The 18,524-nt window shown below is 42.3% G+C and overlaps 1 protein-coding gene across 4 annotated transcripts in view; it reads right to left on the bottom strand.

Annotated features, from left to right (window-relative positions):
- Positions 1 to 18,524, bottom strand: part of PTPRC (protein tyrosine phosphatase receptor type C) — a 129,026-nt gene that overhangs the window by 13,619 nt on the left and 96,883 nt on the right. For all 4 annotated transcript variants that reach the window (XM_061383709.1, XM_061383710.1, XM_061383711.1 and 1 more), the window contains 11 exons: positions 14,592 to 14,700; positions 13,821 to 13,855; positions 10,658 to 10,767; positions 10,005 to 10,095; positions 9,836 to 9,912; positions 7,914 to 7,950; positions 7,719 to 7,816; positions 6,741 to 6,866; positions 3,466 to 3,623; positions 2,784 to 2,919; positions 732 to 881 (listed from right to left, as the gene is read on the bottom strand). In XM_061383709.1, the coding sequence (XP_061239693.1) occupies positions 732 to 881; positions 2,784 to 2,919; positions 3,466 to 3,623; positions 6,741 to 6,866; positions 7,719 to 7,816; positions 7,914 to 7,950; positions 9,836 to 9,912; positions 10,005 to 10,095; positions 10,658 to 10,767; positions 13,821 to 13,855; positions 14,592 to 14,700 (1,127 nt within the window). The remainder of the gene's footprint in view (positions 1 to 731; positions 882 to 2,783; positions 2,920 to 3,465; positions 3,624 to 6,740; positions 6,867 to 7,718; positions 7,817 to 7,913; positions 7,951 to 9,835; positions 9,913 to 10,004; positions 10,096 to 10,657; positions 10,768 to 13,820; positions 13,856 to 14,591; positions 14,701 to 18,524) is intronic.

The following is an 18,524-nucleotide window of genomic DNA, read 5'->3' as shown; positions in this document are numbered from 1 at the left end:
ACAGTCTTCAGGTTGGATCATGTTACTTGGTGACTATCCCAAGTCCTACCCCAGTCCCACTCTGATCCAAAACATTAAATGACTCTGCATCTGATTAAAAGCACGTTCCTGGTCTTGTTGTGGTAACATCTGAATTGACCAGTTTGGTAGTTCACACAAAGGTTCGATAAACTGAAAATTACAAGTGAAAGAGAAAGGTAACAAAACCTTTGTGAGGGCCGAACAACCCGGAGACAGCTACACCGACTCTCTGAAATCACAGTGAGCCACATCCCAGGGTAGTTTTAGAGTAATTGCCTAATAAATAGGTTAGGACACACGTATTTATCCTTCAGTTTCTGTCTACTGGCTTCAGCCAGTTCCCGTTCCTAAGTCGTCATAAACTCCTATAATTATTTCCTTTACAAACCAAAACCAGATGCAGTTGTTAAAAGTGAGATGTTACGCTGCCTTTGGCGGGCCAATTTTGTGGCTCTATACTATTATTTTGACACTTTATTTTACACCAGGTTAACGAGGAATGGTTAACATGTTGGCCACAGAGTCAGATTTCTAGATTTAAACAAGTTTCCTACATAATAGTTTTGTGCTTTCAGGCATTTCTCTTGAACTCTCCGTGTCTTAGTTCCCTCATCGATGCTCCATTTTATGGCAAAGCCCAAAGACAAGAGCTAGCCCATGTGCACAGGACAGCCTGGGAAGCAGACAGAGGCTCAGGTGGCTGCTGTTACCTGGAACTCAGCCTCCAGTGGGGAGGGCTCACTGGGCGGGTCTCTTTTCTTCATGTTAGACAGGTACGGGTGTAGCTCAGACAGGCTCACTTCTGTCTCTCCAAACTGATTGTACTCCACCAAGGCCTGGTGAATCAAGATGTACTGTGCCTGCCATTTCAAGGAAGGACAGAGACAGTTAATTTATCATTTACAGTCCTATGAATCACATTTAAATAAAGTACACATCCCCCACATTTGGTTCATCTGGAGACAATGTATGGAGGAGAACGCTGGTATCTGCCACATTTAAATAATCTGGAAGTTGGCACTCATACTTCTCCGGGAAATGAGTAAATTCCATCTCGGATTATTTTGCCAGGAAAAATAAAATAGCTTCACAAATAGATTAGGCATCTTATAGCTTCTATTTTATTCCTAGCAGTTAAAAAACACTATCTGTTACTTCCTCCCGGGACTAATGTTGAGTTAGTAAGTTAAATTACTAAGATATAAAACTATAAAGTTCCACACTGTATCTGAGAGGGTAAAAAAGCAAGTTGATGTTCCATAGAACACATTTTTTAAAAGTTTTCTAGCACTTTTAAAAATAGAGATTATACGAAAGAATCTGCCTGATTTGTGGGAGACCCAGGTTCAATCCCTAGGTTGGGTAGATCCTGCAGAAAAGGGAATGGCTACCCACTCTAGTATTCTTGGGGCTTCCCTGGTGGCTTAGACGGTAAAGAATCTGTCTGCAATGCAGGAGACCCAGGTTCAATCACTGAGTTAGGAAGATCCCCTGGAGAAAGGAATGGCAACCCACTCCAGTATTCTTGCCCAGAGAATCCCATGGACAGCGGAGCCTGACAGGCTACAGTCCATGGGGTCACAAAAAGCTGGACACGACTGAGCAACTAACACACATACGAGAAAGCATAAAATACCAAACCCAGATTTAACTATTCTTAAACTTTTATCATATTTGAATTTACTGTTTTTAAACAAATGACATATTTCAAGATTCTTTAACACCACCTCTAGTTTGACTGTATCCTTCCATTCTATGTTATTTTTCCACAGGAAATAGTTCCTTTTTTTCTGGTGGACGATCCATGTTAAGACCCCTACGATAACACGTATGTATTTATAAACACCGTATTCTTGTGTCCTTTCTTAACAGCTGCATACATTGTGCTGTACATGTTTCATCTGGGGACTGTATCTGCTCACTGCTCTCACCTGAGCACCTGCCCACACTGAGAGCTACAGACCGGTTAACCTGCCAACTGCAGCGGAACACAGTGCCCAGAGTCCACCGGCCCACGTTCTGCTGGCCTATTCCCGTGCTGCTATGCATTCAAAGGTTTCCGTTTTTTGTTATCCCAGCAATGTCGGATCCAGTGAGCACTCGTGAATGTGTGTGTAGTCGTGCAGATTTGGAGATGCTTCTCTCGGGTACATACAGTGCATGGGATTTCTGGGTCAAGTGCAGACAGTCTCATAACAATGTTTATCGATTACAATTACTGACTATGTCTATGTTCTGGGGATTTGTGTAAGTGCTTTACTTGGATGCCCTTTTGTGTCTTACCTCTAAGGTAAATACTCTTTTCCTCTCCATTTGGATGACTTCACTCAAGCACAAGAACTTTAAAAACTGGTAGAAGAGTGCATGGTATTGAGAATAACTACCACTATTTGAAACTCCTAAATCTAGTTGCAAAAACTAGACTCTTAACCGCTGTACTGTACTATTAGGTCTTCCTAGTTTTAATTTTATGAAATGCTGACAAACTTGGTTTTGGCATTTTTAATTGTTTCCCAACCTCGTATGTGTAAATGGTATTTCATTATTTTTTAACATATACTTTATAGTCATCCTTATTCCACAAGAGCTCTCAGCCACCAATGCAAAATGCGTCTAACTGTGACCGGTGCTTTAGTTTTCAGGAAACGGAAAGAAGCTGTTTGAGATTGAGAACAATTTGGATTTCCTTTAAGGTTACTACTCCCACCGTGAAAAAAGGTTTAAGTCGGGAGCTGAAAGTGAGGACCGTGCCCGGAACATACCTCCACCTGCACCATCAGGCACCTCTGTCGCCGGAGCTTGACGACGTAGCCGTAGACGTCCACCTTGTTCTCCGCCTCCAGGCCTTCCAGCATGGCGTCGATGCCGATGTAGGTGCCTGTGCGCCCAACGCCAGCACTGGCAAAGCACACGAAGGCAGGATGATGCACAGAAAGGCCCAGAGCGCCGCCCACCTCCCTGCCCACCCCACCCCCAGGCTGATCCAGAGCCCCCGTTAGAGTGTCCTGAGCCACAGGGCAAATTCCCCGCCTATCTATTTGGCATATGGTAATGTAAGTTTCCACTTACTCTTTCCTTATATCTCTCCCTCTCCTCTCCCTCCCCATGACCATGAGTCTATTCTCTCTGTTTCTCCACTGTTGCCCTGTAAATAAATCCTCAGTACCACTTTTCTAGATTCCATATATATATATGTGTTAGAATACGGTATTTGTGTTGAGGTTTGACAGAAAACAGCAAAATTCTGTAAATCAATCATCCTTCAATAAAAAAATGAATTAAAAAAAAACCACAAAGCCCAGAAGGGTTAAGCAGGGGAAACACTGCAACTTTCTTCTCACAGACTTTCTGGAAGCAACAGGTGCCGAAGGGGAGGGTGGCCCCGACAGCCGCACGGGCGCGGGTGTGAAAGCCCGGGTGCTGCCGGGGGCGGTCTTCACGCACCTGCAATGCACCACGATGGGGCCGCTGAAGAAGTTGCTGAAAGCGTTTACCCTCCTGCGCAGCTTGAGCAGCAGGTGAGGGTCTTCGGGGACCCCGTGGTCTGGCCAGCTGGTGAACTGAATGTGAGTTACTGCTCTTCCACTTGCCTTTTCTTTTCTCTAGTCAGGAGATAATATGTCTTTTAGTTGATACATATTTTTTAAACTATGGAAAGTAAATAGGTGGAAGGGAGGGCCACCACAAAACACTTCTCATGCAAGGTTTTTTGTTTTTTTTTTCATTCATGATTGCATTTTCCTCTCCAGTGAATAACTAGGAATTGAGACATCATGCAGGGATGGCATGCACTAACCGGTAAGCAATTACTTACCAGGAAGGTAAGTAACGTATGACCAGTGTGGCTGAAACTGCTAGGAACTTTCATGCTGCCAAGCCAGAAACAAACAGGAAAAACACAAGAACACTACACAAAACCGGGGGCTGGTGGATGGGACTGAAAAGAAATAAAGTAAAAGCTACTCTCACAATGGTTTGAAATACTTCTTCTTGGGTAGGCAGACAGGACTATCATCATAGGAAGAAAGTCTGATTAATTATTTGACTAATGCTGCATTTCTCATATTAGAAACGTCAGTTCGGACAGTAGAGAGAGAACTGGGGAAAGTCAGCTCCAGGTTACAGCTCGTGTTCGTCCCCATTTCAAGGCAAGCATTAGAAGACACATAAATTCATAATCTCTAACCAAGTATGGAGAGGAACTACCAGCTTGGTGGGTGGTCATTTTCAGATCAGAAGTAACCGAGCTAATGAAGAAGAGTAAGGTCAGACTAATCAACATAACCAGATTGGCGTCGGCCTCTACACATCACCCCAGTCTATGACTGGTCCTGCCTGGCTCCAGTGTATCGTATATTCAGCCATGAACCACTGGTTTCACAGCCCTCCAAGGTCATAGTTGTTAGTTGTTCAGTTCAGTCAGTTCAGTCGCTCAGTCATGTCCAACTCTTTGCAACCCCATGAATCACAGCACGCCAGGCCTCCCAGTCCATCACCAACTCCCAGAGTTCACTCAAACTCATGTCCATCACGTTGGTGATGCCATCCAGCCATCTCATCCTCTGTCGTCCCCTTCTCCTCTTGCCCCCAATCCCTCCCAGCATCAGGTCTTTTCCAATGAGTCAACTCTTCGCATGAGGTGGCCAAAGTATTGGAGTTTCTGCTTCAGCATCAGTCCTAATGAACACCCAGGACTGATCTCCTTTAAAATGGACTGGTTGGATTTCCTTGCAGTCCAAGGGACTCTCAAGAGTCTTCTCCAACATCACAGCTTAAAAGCATCAATTCTTTGGAGCTCAGCTTTCTTCACAGTCCAACACTCACATCCATACATGACCACAGGAAAAACCATAACCTTGACTAGACGGACCTTTGTTGGCAAAGTAATGTCTCTACTTTTTAATATGCTGTCTAGGTTGGTCATAACTTTCCTCCCAAGGAGTAAGCATCTTTTAATTTCATGGCTGCAATCACCATCTGTTTGGAGCCAAAAAAAATAAAGTCTGACACTGTTTCCACTGTTTCCCCATCTATTTGCCATGAAGTGATGGGACCTGATGCCATGATCTTCATTTTCTGAATGTTGAGCTTTAAGCCAACTTTTTCACTCTCCTCTTTCACTTTCACCAAGAGGCTTTTGAGTTCCTCTTCACTTTCTGCCATAAGGGTGGTGTCATCTGCATATCTGAGGTTATTGATATTTCTCCCGGCAATCTTGATTCCAGCTTGTGCTTCTTCCAGCCCAGGGTTTCTCATGATGTACTCTGCACAGAAGTTAAATAAGCAGGGTGACAATATACAGCCTTGACATACTCCTTTTCCTATTTGGAACCAGTCCGTTGTTCCATGTCCAGTTCTAACTGTTGCTTCCTGACTTGCATATAGGTTTCGCGAGAGGAAGGTCAGGTGGTCTGGTATTCCCATCTCTTGAAGAATTTTCTACCATTTATTGTGATCCACACAGTCAAAGGCTTTGGCATAGTCAATAAAGCAGCAATAGAGGTTTTTCTGGAACTCTCTTGCTTTTTCGATGATCCAGCAGATGGTGGCAATTTGACCTCCGGTTCCTCTGCCTTTTCTAACACCAGCTTGCACATCTGGAGGTTCATGGTTCACATACTGCTGAAGCCTGGCTTGGAGGATTTTGAGCATTACCTTCCTAGTTGTTAGTGATGCCGTAAGAGTTTAGAAGGCCACAGGAGAAACAGCCAACTGGTATATTTTTTTCCCCTGCACAAAATGTATCTGGATCATATGGAAATACAATTCAGATTACTGAGAAAACTTCCAATAAATGGAATTGAGAGAAACTATCAAACTTATCTATGTGTGTATGTGTGTGTGTTAGTCACTCAGTCGTGTCTGACTCTTTGCGACCCCATGGACGGCAGCCTGCCAGGCTCCTCTGTCCATGGCATTTTCCAGGCAAGAATACTGGAGTGGGTTGCCATTCCCTTCTCCAGGGGACCTTCCCAACCCAGGGATTGAATCTCAGTATAAGGACCTCCATTTTTAATACCTTTATTAAGATATTTTCAAATTCCTTTAAAGAGTAAAAGTTTTAACTATATTCACAGAGTTGTGAAGTCATTACCACTAATTATAGGGTATTTTCATGACCCTCAAAAAAACCCCATACAGATTAGCAGTCAGCTTTATTCTTGCCTCACCCACCTCAGTACCAAACAATCACTAACCAACCTTCTGTCTCTGTAAGGGTGACTATTCTAGACTTTTCATATGAGCAGAATCATATAATAATATATGGGAAGACCACCATTTTAACAGGCCACACTGACAATTTTTTTTTCTGACCTAAACATTTTCTCTCTCCTACAGAGTTAGAACTTCAGACTTCTTACGGTAATCTCTATGCCATTGTTTAAATATTCTTTCCGTAATGGTAATAAACCTATTGAGACTAAGGACCATTTTTATCACTCATTCAATAATTCAGTCATTCATTTAACACAATTAATGAGCTCTTTCTACTTCAAGGGTCACAATGTTATAAATACTTTGAATGCGAGGTGGACAAAGATCATCTTCACTGTGACTTACTTGACCTTGGTGGCTTATTGTTTTAAGCAACTCTTCCCCCACATAGTACATTAAAAATAAAATTTCCAGGTGTATTTCAATGTCTCACATTGACTATTCCATAGTCACATTTTAGACTAACAGTATGAAAATTAAAATTCTATCAAAACCAAACTCACGTTTCCAACAGTCAGCTTCTGAATGATGTAATCTGGGCATCTTTTGTGCTCGTTGATCTCCACAATCACATCTCCATAAACCCGGCTGCCCTCATCCATTGACGGCCAGTACTCTGCACACTTGTTCTATGTTTAAAAAACCATCAAGCATTTAAGTTTTTAAATTAAATGAATTTGTTCATTAAACACTCTTTGTAAAACAAAACAAACAAGAAATGTGTTCCTTGAATGTCTCAAAACATGTTTCTATTCCATTTCACTGGGATGCTTGAAAAGTATTCCATTTCCCAAGAAGTGCCCAGAAGGATTTCCTTCATTCTAACCAGCAGATGATCTTCCCAGGCTTAGCTGCATATCAAATGGGGACGTGCTTGGTGGTGAGCAAGAAATTATGTGGTTGCATGTGGTTAATTTCAGGCTGGGGCATGCGGAGGTTTTCAGGCTTCCTAGAGTCACGTTACATAAATTACCATCTATCTGCCCAAAGTCAGCATGAAGGTCAATGTGTTTCAAGTAGTCACAAGTACTTGTGAAACCAGCTCACAGAAGTGTACTGAACTTAAAATAAGACTGTAACAAAATAGGAATCCCATAGGAGTTCAGCAATTAAGCAGAAACATTTAAATTTTATTCTTAAATACGTAGGTTTGTATGCTCAGTTGTGAAGTCGTGCCCGACTCTTTTGTGACCCCATGGGCTGCAATCCGCCAGGGTCCTCTGTCCATGGAATTTTCCAGGCAAGAATACTGGAGTGGGTCGCCATTTCCTTCTCCAGGGACATATATTTATATATGTACATATTTTATCCTTCTATAGGTATGAAAATTTAAATCAAATGTTCAAAGAGAACTGTCTGTTTTGTCATCAAGCACATACGGATGTGACTTTTTGAAATGCAATCCAGCCTCTCTCTTCCTAACATCCATCCTCCACCTTTGAGTCCTAGACCTTCACCCTGAGAGCCTTCTGGGTTCCTACCTTGTTCCCTTCCTCACAGCGAGTGACCATGACAATAACCGTGGCTTTCTGCTCCCAGATCATCCTCCAGAAATCATCAACAGTCTCATCCCTGGGACCTAGGGGTCAAACAAATAAAAACTGGTAAGAAATATCCTTTTTAAAGTGCTAAAAAGCAATTTTTCAGAAAGAATATCCGACTACCAGAGCAATTACCTTGTGCTGCGATGTACTTCCTGGGCTCTTTGAAACCCTGTCCAGGACAGACAAGAAGAAATGTCATTTACCGAACACTCAATTAGTCATTTACATGAGAAAGTGTGAAGTGAGGAAGTTACTTCAAATCGGTCATTTCTTGGGTGTGTGTCTTCCTGAGCAGTTTCAAATTATAAGGATGAGTTTATTAACTCATGATCAGTCATTTAACTGTGCCAAACATATTAACATTTACAAACAATATCCATGACTTCATGTGTCTTTGTGATATACTCTAAACAAAGCTGAAAAGTATGTAGGTTTTAGCTCCATCTGGGACGGTGCAGCAATTTATAAGAGTAATCAGGCATTCCTACATTTTATATCCTCTCAAGCTTTAAAGCACTATCTGCCACAATTTAATCCTCCTCACCAGCCATAGCAGAGAAGGCAATGGCACCCCACTCCAGTCCTCTTGCCTGGAAAATCCCATGGACAGAGGAGCCTGGAAGGCTGCAGTCCGTGGGGTCGCTGAGGGTCGGACACGACTGAGCGACTTCACTTTCACTTTCACTACCAGCCATAGAGTAACTTTGGGGATTTTTACTCAATTTCTTTCAATAACTCATCCTGAGATTAGCCTCAAACTTCTACCTTTTATCTAGTGCTGGGATATACCACTGATGGCCTAGTATCAGCCACATCATGTGTTATCTATAGACGTGTGGCCATGGGCTTCAGAGCTGAGTAGCTGTGATAGAGGTGGTGTATCCTGTAAACCCCCCAAAGTTGCTATCTGGCCCCTTACAGAGAAGCCTGCCAATCTCTGCTTTCATAGAGTGACATTTTTTGTATCCAAGATATATACTTTAGGTAAATTAAACATCATACAAAACAGTGTGAATACCATGGTAACATTTTTGGATAAGTCGGGGTAACAAATATTGCTGTTTTCTGGTTTATGTATAAAGAAACTCTCAGTGGATAAAGAGGAACCATGATGTGATGGTTTAGTCACTAAGTCGTGTCGTGACCCCACAGACTGTAGCCCGCCAGGCTCCTCTGTCCATGGGATTCTCCAGGCAAGAATACTGGAGTGGGTGGCCATTCCCTTCTCCAGAGGATCTTTCCAACCAGGGATAAATCCCAGGTCTCCTCTGTTGCAGGCAGATTCAAGAATAATCTATGATAAAAACTAAAGTTTAGTATTAACATATATACATTACTATATATAAAACAGATAACCAATAAGGTCATGCTATATATTCTGTAATAGTTTCTCTATATTTTCATACTGCTTATTTTTTTTAATTTTGTGTGATGCATTACTTCATTAGCAATGGTATAATAAATTATAATTTCATAATATTTTGGATAAATTAACCATGTACAATATCCTCAGACATTTACTAACTGAACAAGGGCAAAGTAACAAATTAACCAGTGCCTTCCAGTCCTTGCGCCTATGGTGAGGTGCAAAGGCAGGGCTCTTATGAAAAATACACATATAGATAATTTAGGTAATACACAACACAGGACAGGCACCAGAGTATTTTAATTCTCATTATCATTTTTTGGGAGACAAAAATCCTGTATTACCTAGCAGTGATAGTAAATAATAAATAACTATCCTTGCAAATATTAGTGATGTTGTTGTTTATACCAGTGACATTGATGCGCTTCCTTCAAGTGATTTTAAATAATATTTCTAAAAACTTGCCATGAGTGGACATATGTATATGTATAACTGACTCACTTTGCTGTAGCCCTGAAACTAACACAGCATTGTTAATCAACTACAATGCAATAAACTCTTTAAAAACATAAAAATTGCCATGACAAAGATGGAGCTGAATAGAATGTACAGACACAAGAAAAATGAAAATGGTCAGTGACAGAATGGTGAAGCTGTACAACCTGGCCGTGAGGCATTTTTTACTCACATCAATGTAGCTGGCATTTATATAGTTTGATCCTGCATCTCCGTTTATGTCAGAGAGTTCAACACGGTTGTAGTCATCTGCCCAATGCAAAGAAATACTAAATAAGTGAAACAATGAATAATCAAGTAGCCTAAATGTATGGGAATCCAATTCTCAATGAACAACTTACAAGGAAGGATATCAACATAGCGATTTTTGTTCTGGTTAAAGGATTTTCGAGCATCCTTGATGGAAAACTTGCTGAATACCCGTGGAATGCTCTGAAAGACACAAAGATCCTTTGGGTCAGAGCAGATTGTAGAAAAACCACTTCCCCTCACCACTTATCGTTCTGAACAAGTGGGACATCCTGGTGCGTGTTTCCTTTACCCTGTTGAACAAGCTGCATATGGTAATTGAAATGAACGTTGTTAGGAATTATGCAAAAAGTCCTCTTTAAGAAAATGAATGATGGACTACTTGGAGAATAAATCCCATGAGAGCAAATTTAGCAGTAATTGCTCTGCCACTTTCAAATTCATTGAAAAACACACTTGGATAATTATCTAGAGCACAAGGACACATCAGCCAAATGTGTTTCTGGACATGACTTTGTAACTAGTACTCATTCACTGAAGCAGCATTATCTTGAAATGTTCACTCGTGTTACGACTATGAATCTCGCTGCTGGTCTGCAAATACCTGGTAATAATAGCTGCTTTGACTCCGCTGCACTATTATGTGGGATAAACTATCAAGGCCAACAGCTACACAACACATTTAAGACGGATCATGTTGGTGACGAAGAGAACTTTCTCGTCCTATGGCAAGAGGGGCACCCACCTGAAATTCCGCCAGGAAGAGCCTCCCCTCGTCAGCCATCTTCCGCTTGTAAGTCTCCAGCAAAACATCTGCGTGAATGGGCTCCACGTTCATCAGCTGCTTCTCATCATCTTTAAACACATTAAAGGTTCACGGCTAGTATCACATCTCTCTTTCCCACGTTCATACACATTTCAAGAGAAGCAAATCTTGGGTTAGGCCCTGAGCGTTTTTTCCTTCTCACACACAGTCCACCTGGAACATCTCACTCACATACAGAGATTCACCTGTAAACCTATGACATCTAAATTTAGGGCTCTAATACTCTTCTGGTCTTTTATGGATTAATCCTTCCCACTGACTCTCAGGTCTTCCACCCAGAAGGGCCCAAACTCAAGATGTTCAGACTCATCTCCCCTTTATTCTAGCATCTCAAACCTCAGCGAACAGGACCACCATTCCCAAAGTCAGCTAACAAGCAAACTTCCAAGTGACCCACGATTTCTCCCTCTGTCCTTACATCCAACAGGTCACCGTGTACCTCCCCTTCTGCCCACAACCATGGGATCCCTCCTCATGGGACCCCTCATCCACATGATGACCCCTCTCCCTGCCTCCAGTCTGTACCCGCCCTGACTGACTTTTTAAACTCCACAAATTCATCTTCTGATCCACAAATATGAGCGTGCAACTCCGCTTGCTGACCAAAAAAGCTCACACTACTGTTTGTGCTTCACAGTCTACAGGTTAAAGTTTCGATGTTTAATGTGATACACGAGCACTTTTTGTAATTTCACATGACTCATCTCAACCACAGTTTCCTATACTCTTGTTCTATATCTTAGGCACGAATATTCGCCAAGTACATCACAGAGGTTCTCCCCACACCTCCATTCACACTGTTCTCTCTGCAGAGAATGCCCCTCCTCACTGTCTATCTGCACTAACAGATTTCAGGCCAAGTATCACCACTATAAGGAGATCTAGGGCTACATTTCTTTGTTCCATTATATGCATTTCCAGTGGTCATGCATGGATGTGAGAGTTGGACTGTGAAGAAAGCTGAGCACCAAAGATTTGATGCTTTTGAACTGTGGTGTTGGAAAAGACTCTTGAGAGTTCCTTGGACTGCAAGGAGATCCAACCAGTCCATTCTAAAGGAGATCAGCCCTGGGATTTCCTTGGAAGGAATGATGCTAAAGCTGAAACTCCAGTCCTTTGGCCACCTCATGCGAAGAGTTGACTCATTGGAAAAGACTCTGCTGCTGGGAGGGATTGGGGGCAGGAGGAGAAGGGGATGACAGAGGATGAGATGGCTGGATGGCATCACTGACTCGAGGGACGTGAGTCTGAGTGAACTCCAGGAGTTGGTGATGGACACGGAGGCCTGGCGTGCTGTGATTCATGGGGTTGCAAAGAGTCGGACACTACTGAGACTGAACGGAACTGAACTATACTTTCTTATATTGTATTTTTAAATTTTATCTATTTTAAGTTATTGTGAAATATTGTAAACATATAAATAAGAGAATTTGATGACTACCCTGATACCCGGGACTCATCTTAATGCGATAATCTCTATACTTGACTGTAAACAGACTGCGTTCATTTTTTATGCCACCAGAGTATGAAACTCATTATATACCAGAGTTGCGAAATAACTTACTAAAGAACAAAATATATTAAAGTAAAGAGCTATAACTGCATATGGACACTGACAAACAACAGTTTCAGAATCTTAAGAGAATATAAGCTGCCACACGTGTTGAAAGTTATGCTCCTGCTCCTATCCATGCACATCCAGCAGCATCTCTTTCAGTATCCATGTCAATGTCCCCTATTTATTAGATGAAAAAAAAATGTTCACTAGGGTTACATTTAGCTTTTTGACTGTGGAAATCTTCTATCCAATCACAACCATCAAACGGTCCAGGCACACTTGTTCCTTTGGGTGGTTAGAGCTCCCCGGCATTCATTCGTTCTGACCTAGGGCCACCTTGTAGGTTTTATGGGATTTGGGTAAGTTCTAACCACTCCAAGGGGCAATCTGTGGCAACTCTGAGATAAATGCTCCTTGACCCTTTCCATGACAAGTTAAAACCAAAGAGAGGAGTGCTGAAATGTTTCCGATCTTGAGTATGCAAAACCAAATCATTTTCTTTATTAAAAACACAGTTTCAACTTCTTGAACCCCATCCCCATTTTACTGGATCAAAAAACACATTTTTAAAGAGAATTGAAAAAAGTACACTAAAAGTTGAAAAAAAAGGAGAGAGAGAAAAGATGAAATATGCTTTCATTTCCAAAGTCAGGGTGCAATCTTTTGTCATGCCTGTCAATGTGCCTTTAGTGGGAATAGCCCCCGGCCCACCCTTGCAGGGACGTGGACACTTGCCACCTCCCTGCCCGTGTGACCTTCCATCTGCTCTTCAGTCACTCTCCTTTGTTGGTCTAATGATTCCCCACCACCTTAGAAGACCCAGCTTCTTGCCTTCTGCGTAGACAGCTTGCTATCTTCCGTCTTTCTACAGCATCACATGTACCCCACCTACGGCACCTAAAACTCTGTCACAGTCGTCTGCGTCTGTCTTCCTCTCAGTTCAATTCAATTCAGTCGCTCAGTCGTGTCCGACTCTTTGCGACCCCATGAATCGCAGCACACCAGGCCTCCCTGTCCATCACCAACTCCCGGAGTTCACTCAGACTCACGTCCATCAAGTCAGTGATGCCATCCAGCCATCTCATCCTCTGTCGTCCCCTTCTCCTCCTGCCCCCAATCCCTCCCAGCAGCAGAGTCTTTTCCAATGAGTCAACTCTTCGCATGAGGTGGCCAAAGTACTGGAGTTTCAGCTTTAGCATCATTCCTTCCAAAGAAATCCCAGGGCTGATCTCCTTCAGAATGGACTGGTTGGATCTCCTTGCAGTCCAAGGGACTCTCAAGAGTCTTCTCCAACACCACAGCTCAAAAGCATCTAGACCCTAAAATTTTAAATGCAGAGTCTGTGACCTGTGACTGCCATAGTTTCAGGCACACTCTGAGAAGGTACAGATCCTTGCTGGTTAAATAAACACATCAATGAATTTAAATTTTATCACAGAGGAAGTCCAGGTTAGATTTAAAAAATGTTGAATTATTATATAAAACAAGGGAGATATTTGCCAGTTAAAAAAATGGCACACTTACCCCTTTCAACGAGTTCCTGCTGCTCATCTAAATTGCTGTAAAGATAAGAAATGTAAGTTTGCATACTCTTAAGAAACAGAATTCAGTTGGCAAGTGATTTTAATGAATGTCTTGAGGGAAGGAGGAAGTAGAGATGGGGAGGATGAAAGGGAAGAGGGGAGGGGGTAAGAAGGCATAAAGGGGGGTAAGAGGAAGAAAGGTGGGGAGGGGAACCAACCATGGGAGGTTGGTCAGTCTCAGAGAAGTGACCGCATTTTTTAAGTTTGGAACTTCTTGATTTTCATAAAGTGTAGTTGTTCCTGGCCAAAGGAATGTATATACTTCGCAATATATTTCTCTCCATTGTCACTTCCAGATACCTATGACCCACTTTGTACAAAAAGAACAGGCACATTCTTTTCATTGGTTATTACTGAAGGAAATCTATCCCATTATTAGTGAACATAGAAAAAATAACATTGAATATAAACCAATAAGACAATAGGAAAGTCTTTCATCAAAGGTTAGTGATGTCCTAGACTTCTTACTGTTATCTCTGCTGCTGCTGCTGCTGCGTCACTTCAGTCACGTCCGACTCTGTGTGACCCCAGAGACAGCAGCCCACCAGTCTCCCCCGGCCCTGGGATTCTCCAGGCAAGAACACTGGAGTGGGTTGCCATTTCCTTCTCCATCTCTGAATTCCACTTAATTGGTTCCAAGTTGGCCTCATAAATGGGACTTTCATCATTATAACTATTATTATTATCTTTTCATTTTGAAATCAACTCTTACCTGGATCTTTTCTTATGCAGATCATAGATTTTATAGAGAACAATGAGCAGGGCTATTGATGTCACAATAATCAGAAATACCAAAAATATGATGAGTGCTTTAGCATTATCTAGAAATGAAAAAGAACACAGGAAGAGAGCTTACTATGTCAAATACGTTGCTGGATTCTTTGAGAAATCACTTTTAAAGTACTTACATTTTAACACTTTCATTTCTTTTGAAGTTTTAAAAATATATAATTTTTAGAATGAGACCAAAGACAGGATGTTTCTGATTTTGTAAAGTCTTGCCCATATCTTGCCCATTTATTGGTTCTGAACCAATAAAATATTTCATATTTTAAGAATTAATAGAGTATAGAAGAGCAATTCTCTACCTTTCTACTAAATAATGTCCATTTATGAGACACTATCATTTAGATTTAATTATCTTTCTTTTGGTCACTCCATTAGAAAGGGATCAAATAGGTAATCTAGTTATGATTCTCAGAGATAACCTCCTATAGTTTCTGTGCAGAACTAGCTAGCTTCTTAAGGGGGTCAGAAAGGTCACTGCCCTACATGAGATAAACCTGCTTACTGAGGTATAAAATCAATTAACCACAAAACAAAATTATTTTATTCTACACTTGATATTAGACTTATCCTGACATGAATTTTCACAAAGGTTTAATGTGAAATCACATGCTTTCTTGGAGAAAGGGCAGAGAAAAGAGAGCTTATTGGAAATATCTCTTGTGCTGAACAAGCAGGTAATGCTGTTCGTCTACGGTGAAAGTCCGGTGAAATAATGCGGAGACATCAGGGTCTCAGTACTGGACACAGACTTCTTGGGTTCCCAGCTTAGATCCACCACGTCCTGATTGGGACCTTGGCCACCACCCTGATTATCTTTGTATCTCCATCCCTAATTAGTAAACTGAGGCTAAGTTTGATCCACAGGAGACATTTAGCATAGTGTCGGGACATAGTACTAATTATTCACTAGTCACCCAAATATTTTGGGTCTTAGTGTGTGTCACTGATTTAAGTATTTAAGATGTCTCAGAGAACGAGACAGACAAAGATCCTTGTACTCATGGGACTGACATTCTGGGAGGAAAGACAGTTAACAATATATACTGTAAACAAGAGAACAATGAAATAGGTTGAAAGATGATGAAGACTGGAGCATTGGCTGCACGGCACTGAACAACTGTGAGGAGATACCCCGCATCCAAGGGCAGAGAAGCCCCAGCAAGATGGTAGGAGGGGTGAAATCGCATTTAGAATCAAACCCCATTCCCACCAGTGATGCTCAGAGGGCTCAAACAAACCTTGTGCACACCAGGACTCAGAGACCCCACAGAGACTGAGACAGAGCTGTGTTTGAACACCTCCTAGGAGGGATGGATCAGCAGTGGGCTGCTGCAGGGGCAGGGGCCCTGGGTGCAGCAGGCCTGGGTATGGCATAAGCCCTCTTGGAGGAGGTCGCCATTAACCCCACCATAGAGCCTCCAGACCGCACACAGGACTGGGGAAACAGACTCTCAGTTCAGTTCAGTTCAGTCGCTCAGTCATGTCCGACTCTTTGCGACCCCATGAATCGCAGCACGCCAGGCCTCCCTGTCCATCACCAGCTCCCGGAGTTCACTCAGACTCACGTCCATCAAGTCGGTGATGCCATCCAGCCATCTCGTCCTCTGTCGTCCCCTTCTCCTCCTGCCCCCAATCCCTCCCAGCATCAGGGTCTTTTCCAATGAGTCAACCCTTCGCATGAGGTGGCCAAAGTATTGGAGTTTCTGCTTCAGCATCAGTCCTTCCAATGAACACCCAGGACTGATCTCCTTTAGAATGGACTGGTTGGATCTCCTTGCAGTCCAAGGGACTCTCAAGAGTCTTCTCCAACACCACAGTTCAAAAGCATCAGTTCTTCGGTGCTCAGCTTTCTTCACAGTCCAACTCTCACATCCATACATGACCACTGCAAAAACCATAGCCTTGACTAGATGGACCTTTGTTAGCAAAGTAATGTCTCTGCTTTTTAATATGCTATTTAGGTTGGTCATAACTTTCCTTCCAAGGGGTAAGCGTCTTTTAATTTCATGGCTGCAGTCACCAGCTGCAGTGATTTTGGAGCCCAAAAAAACAAAGTCTGACACTGTTTCCACTGTTTCCCCATCTATTTGCCATAAAGTGGTGGGACCAGATGCTATGATCTTAGTTTTCTGAATGTTGAGCTTTATGCCAACTTTTTCACTCTCCTCTTTCACTTTCATCAAGAGGCTTTTGAGTTCCTCTTCACTTTCTGCCATAAGGGTGGTGTTATCTGCATATTTGAGATTATTGATATTTCTCCTGGCAATCTTGATTCCAGCTTGTGCTTCTTCCAGCCCAGGGTTTCTCATGATGTACTCTGCATATAAGTTAAATAAGCAGGGTGACAATATACAGCCTTGACATACTCCGTTTCCTATTTGGAACCAGTCTGTTGTTCCATGTCCAATTCTAACTGTTGCTTCCTGACCTGCATATAGGTTTCTCAAGACGCAGGTCAGGTAGTCTGGTATTTCCATCTCCTTCAGAATTTTCCACAGTTTATTGTGATCCACACAGTCAAAGGCTTCGGCATAGTCAATAAACCAGAAATAGATGTTTTTTCTGGAACTCTCTTGCTTTTTCCATGATCCAGCAGATGTTGGCAATTTGACCTCTGGTTCCTCTGCCTTTTCTAAAACTAGCTTGAACATCTGGAAGTTCATGGTTCACGTATTGCTGAAGCCTGGCTTGGAGAATTTTGAGCATTACTTTACTAGCGTGTGAGATGAGTGCAATTGTGTTGGTAGTTTGAGCATTCTTTGGTATTGCCTTTCTTTGAGATTGGAATGAAAACTGACCTTTTCCAGTCCTGTGGCCACTGCTGAGTTTTCCAAATTTGCTGGCATATTGAGTGCAGCACTTTCACAGCATCATCTTTTAGGATTTGAAACAGCTCCACTGGAATTCCATCACCTCCGCTAGCTTTGTTCGTAGTGATGCTTTCTAAGGCCCACTTGACTTCACATTCCAGCATGTCTGGCTCTAGGTCAGTGATCACATCATCGTGATTATCTGGGTCGTGAAGCTCTTTTTTGTACAGTTCTTCTGTGTATTCTTGCCACCTCTTCGTAATATCTTCTGCTTATGTTAGGTCCATACCATTTCTGTCCTTTAACGAGCCCATCTTTGCATGAAATGGTCCCTTGGTATCTCTAATTTTCTTGAAAATATCTCTAGTCCTTCCCATTCTGTTGTTTTCCTCTATTTCTTTGCATTGATCGCTGAGGAAGGCTTTCTTATCTCTCCTTGCTATTCTTTGGAACTCTGCATTCAGATGCTTATATCTTTCCTTTTCTCCTTTGCTTTTTGCTTCTCTTCTTTTCACAACTATTTGTAAGGCCTCCTCAGACAGCCATTTTGCTTTTTTGCATTTCTTTTCCACGGGGATGGTCTTGATCCCTGTCTCCTGTACAATGCCACGAACCTCCATCCATAGTTCATCAGGCACTCTGTCTATCAGATCTAGTCCCTTAAATCTATTTCTCACTTCCACTGTATAATCATAAGGGATTTGATTTAGGTCATACCTGAATGGTCTAGTGGTTTCCCCTACTTTCTTCAATTTAAGTCTGAATTTGGCAACAAGGAGTTCATGATCTGAGCCATAGTCAGCTCCTGGTCTTGTTTTTGCGGACTGTATAGAGCTTCTCCATCTTTGGCTTCAAAGAATATAATCAATCTGATTTCGATGTTGACTTCCCTGGTGGCTCAGACGGTAAACAGACTCTGGGAGGGCACAAACAGAACCTTCTGCACATCAGGACCCAGGAGAAAGGAGCAGAGACCCCACAAGAGACTGACCCAAACTTGCCCGTGAGTGTTCAGGAGTCACCAGCAGAGGCGTGGGTTGCCGGTG

This window comes from Bos javanicus, chromosome 16 (genome assembly GCF_032452875.1).
Source record: "Bos javanicus breed banteng chromosome 16, ARS-OSU_banteng_1.0, whole genome shotgun sequence".
In the NCBI taxonomy this organism is placed as follows: domain Eukaryota; kingdom Metazoa; phylum Chordata; class Mammalia; order Artiodactyla; family Bovidae; genus Bos; species Bos javanicus.
The sequence above is the reverse complement of the archived record's forward strand: the minus strand, read 5'-3'. Positions and strand labels throughout refer to the sequence as shown.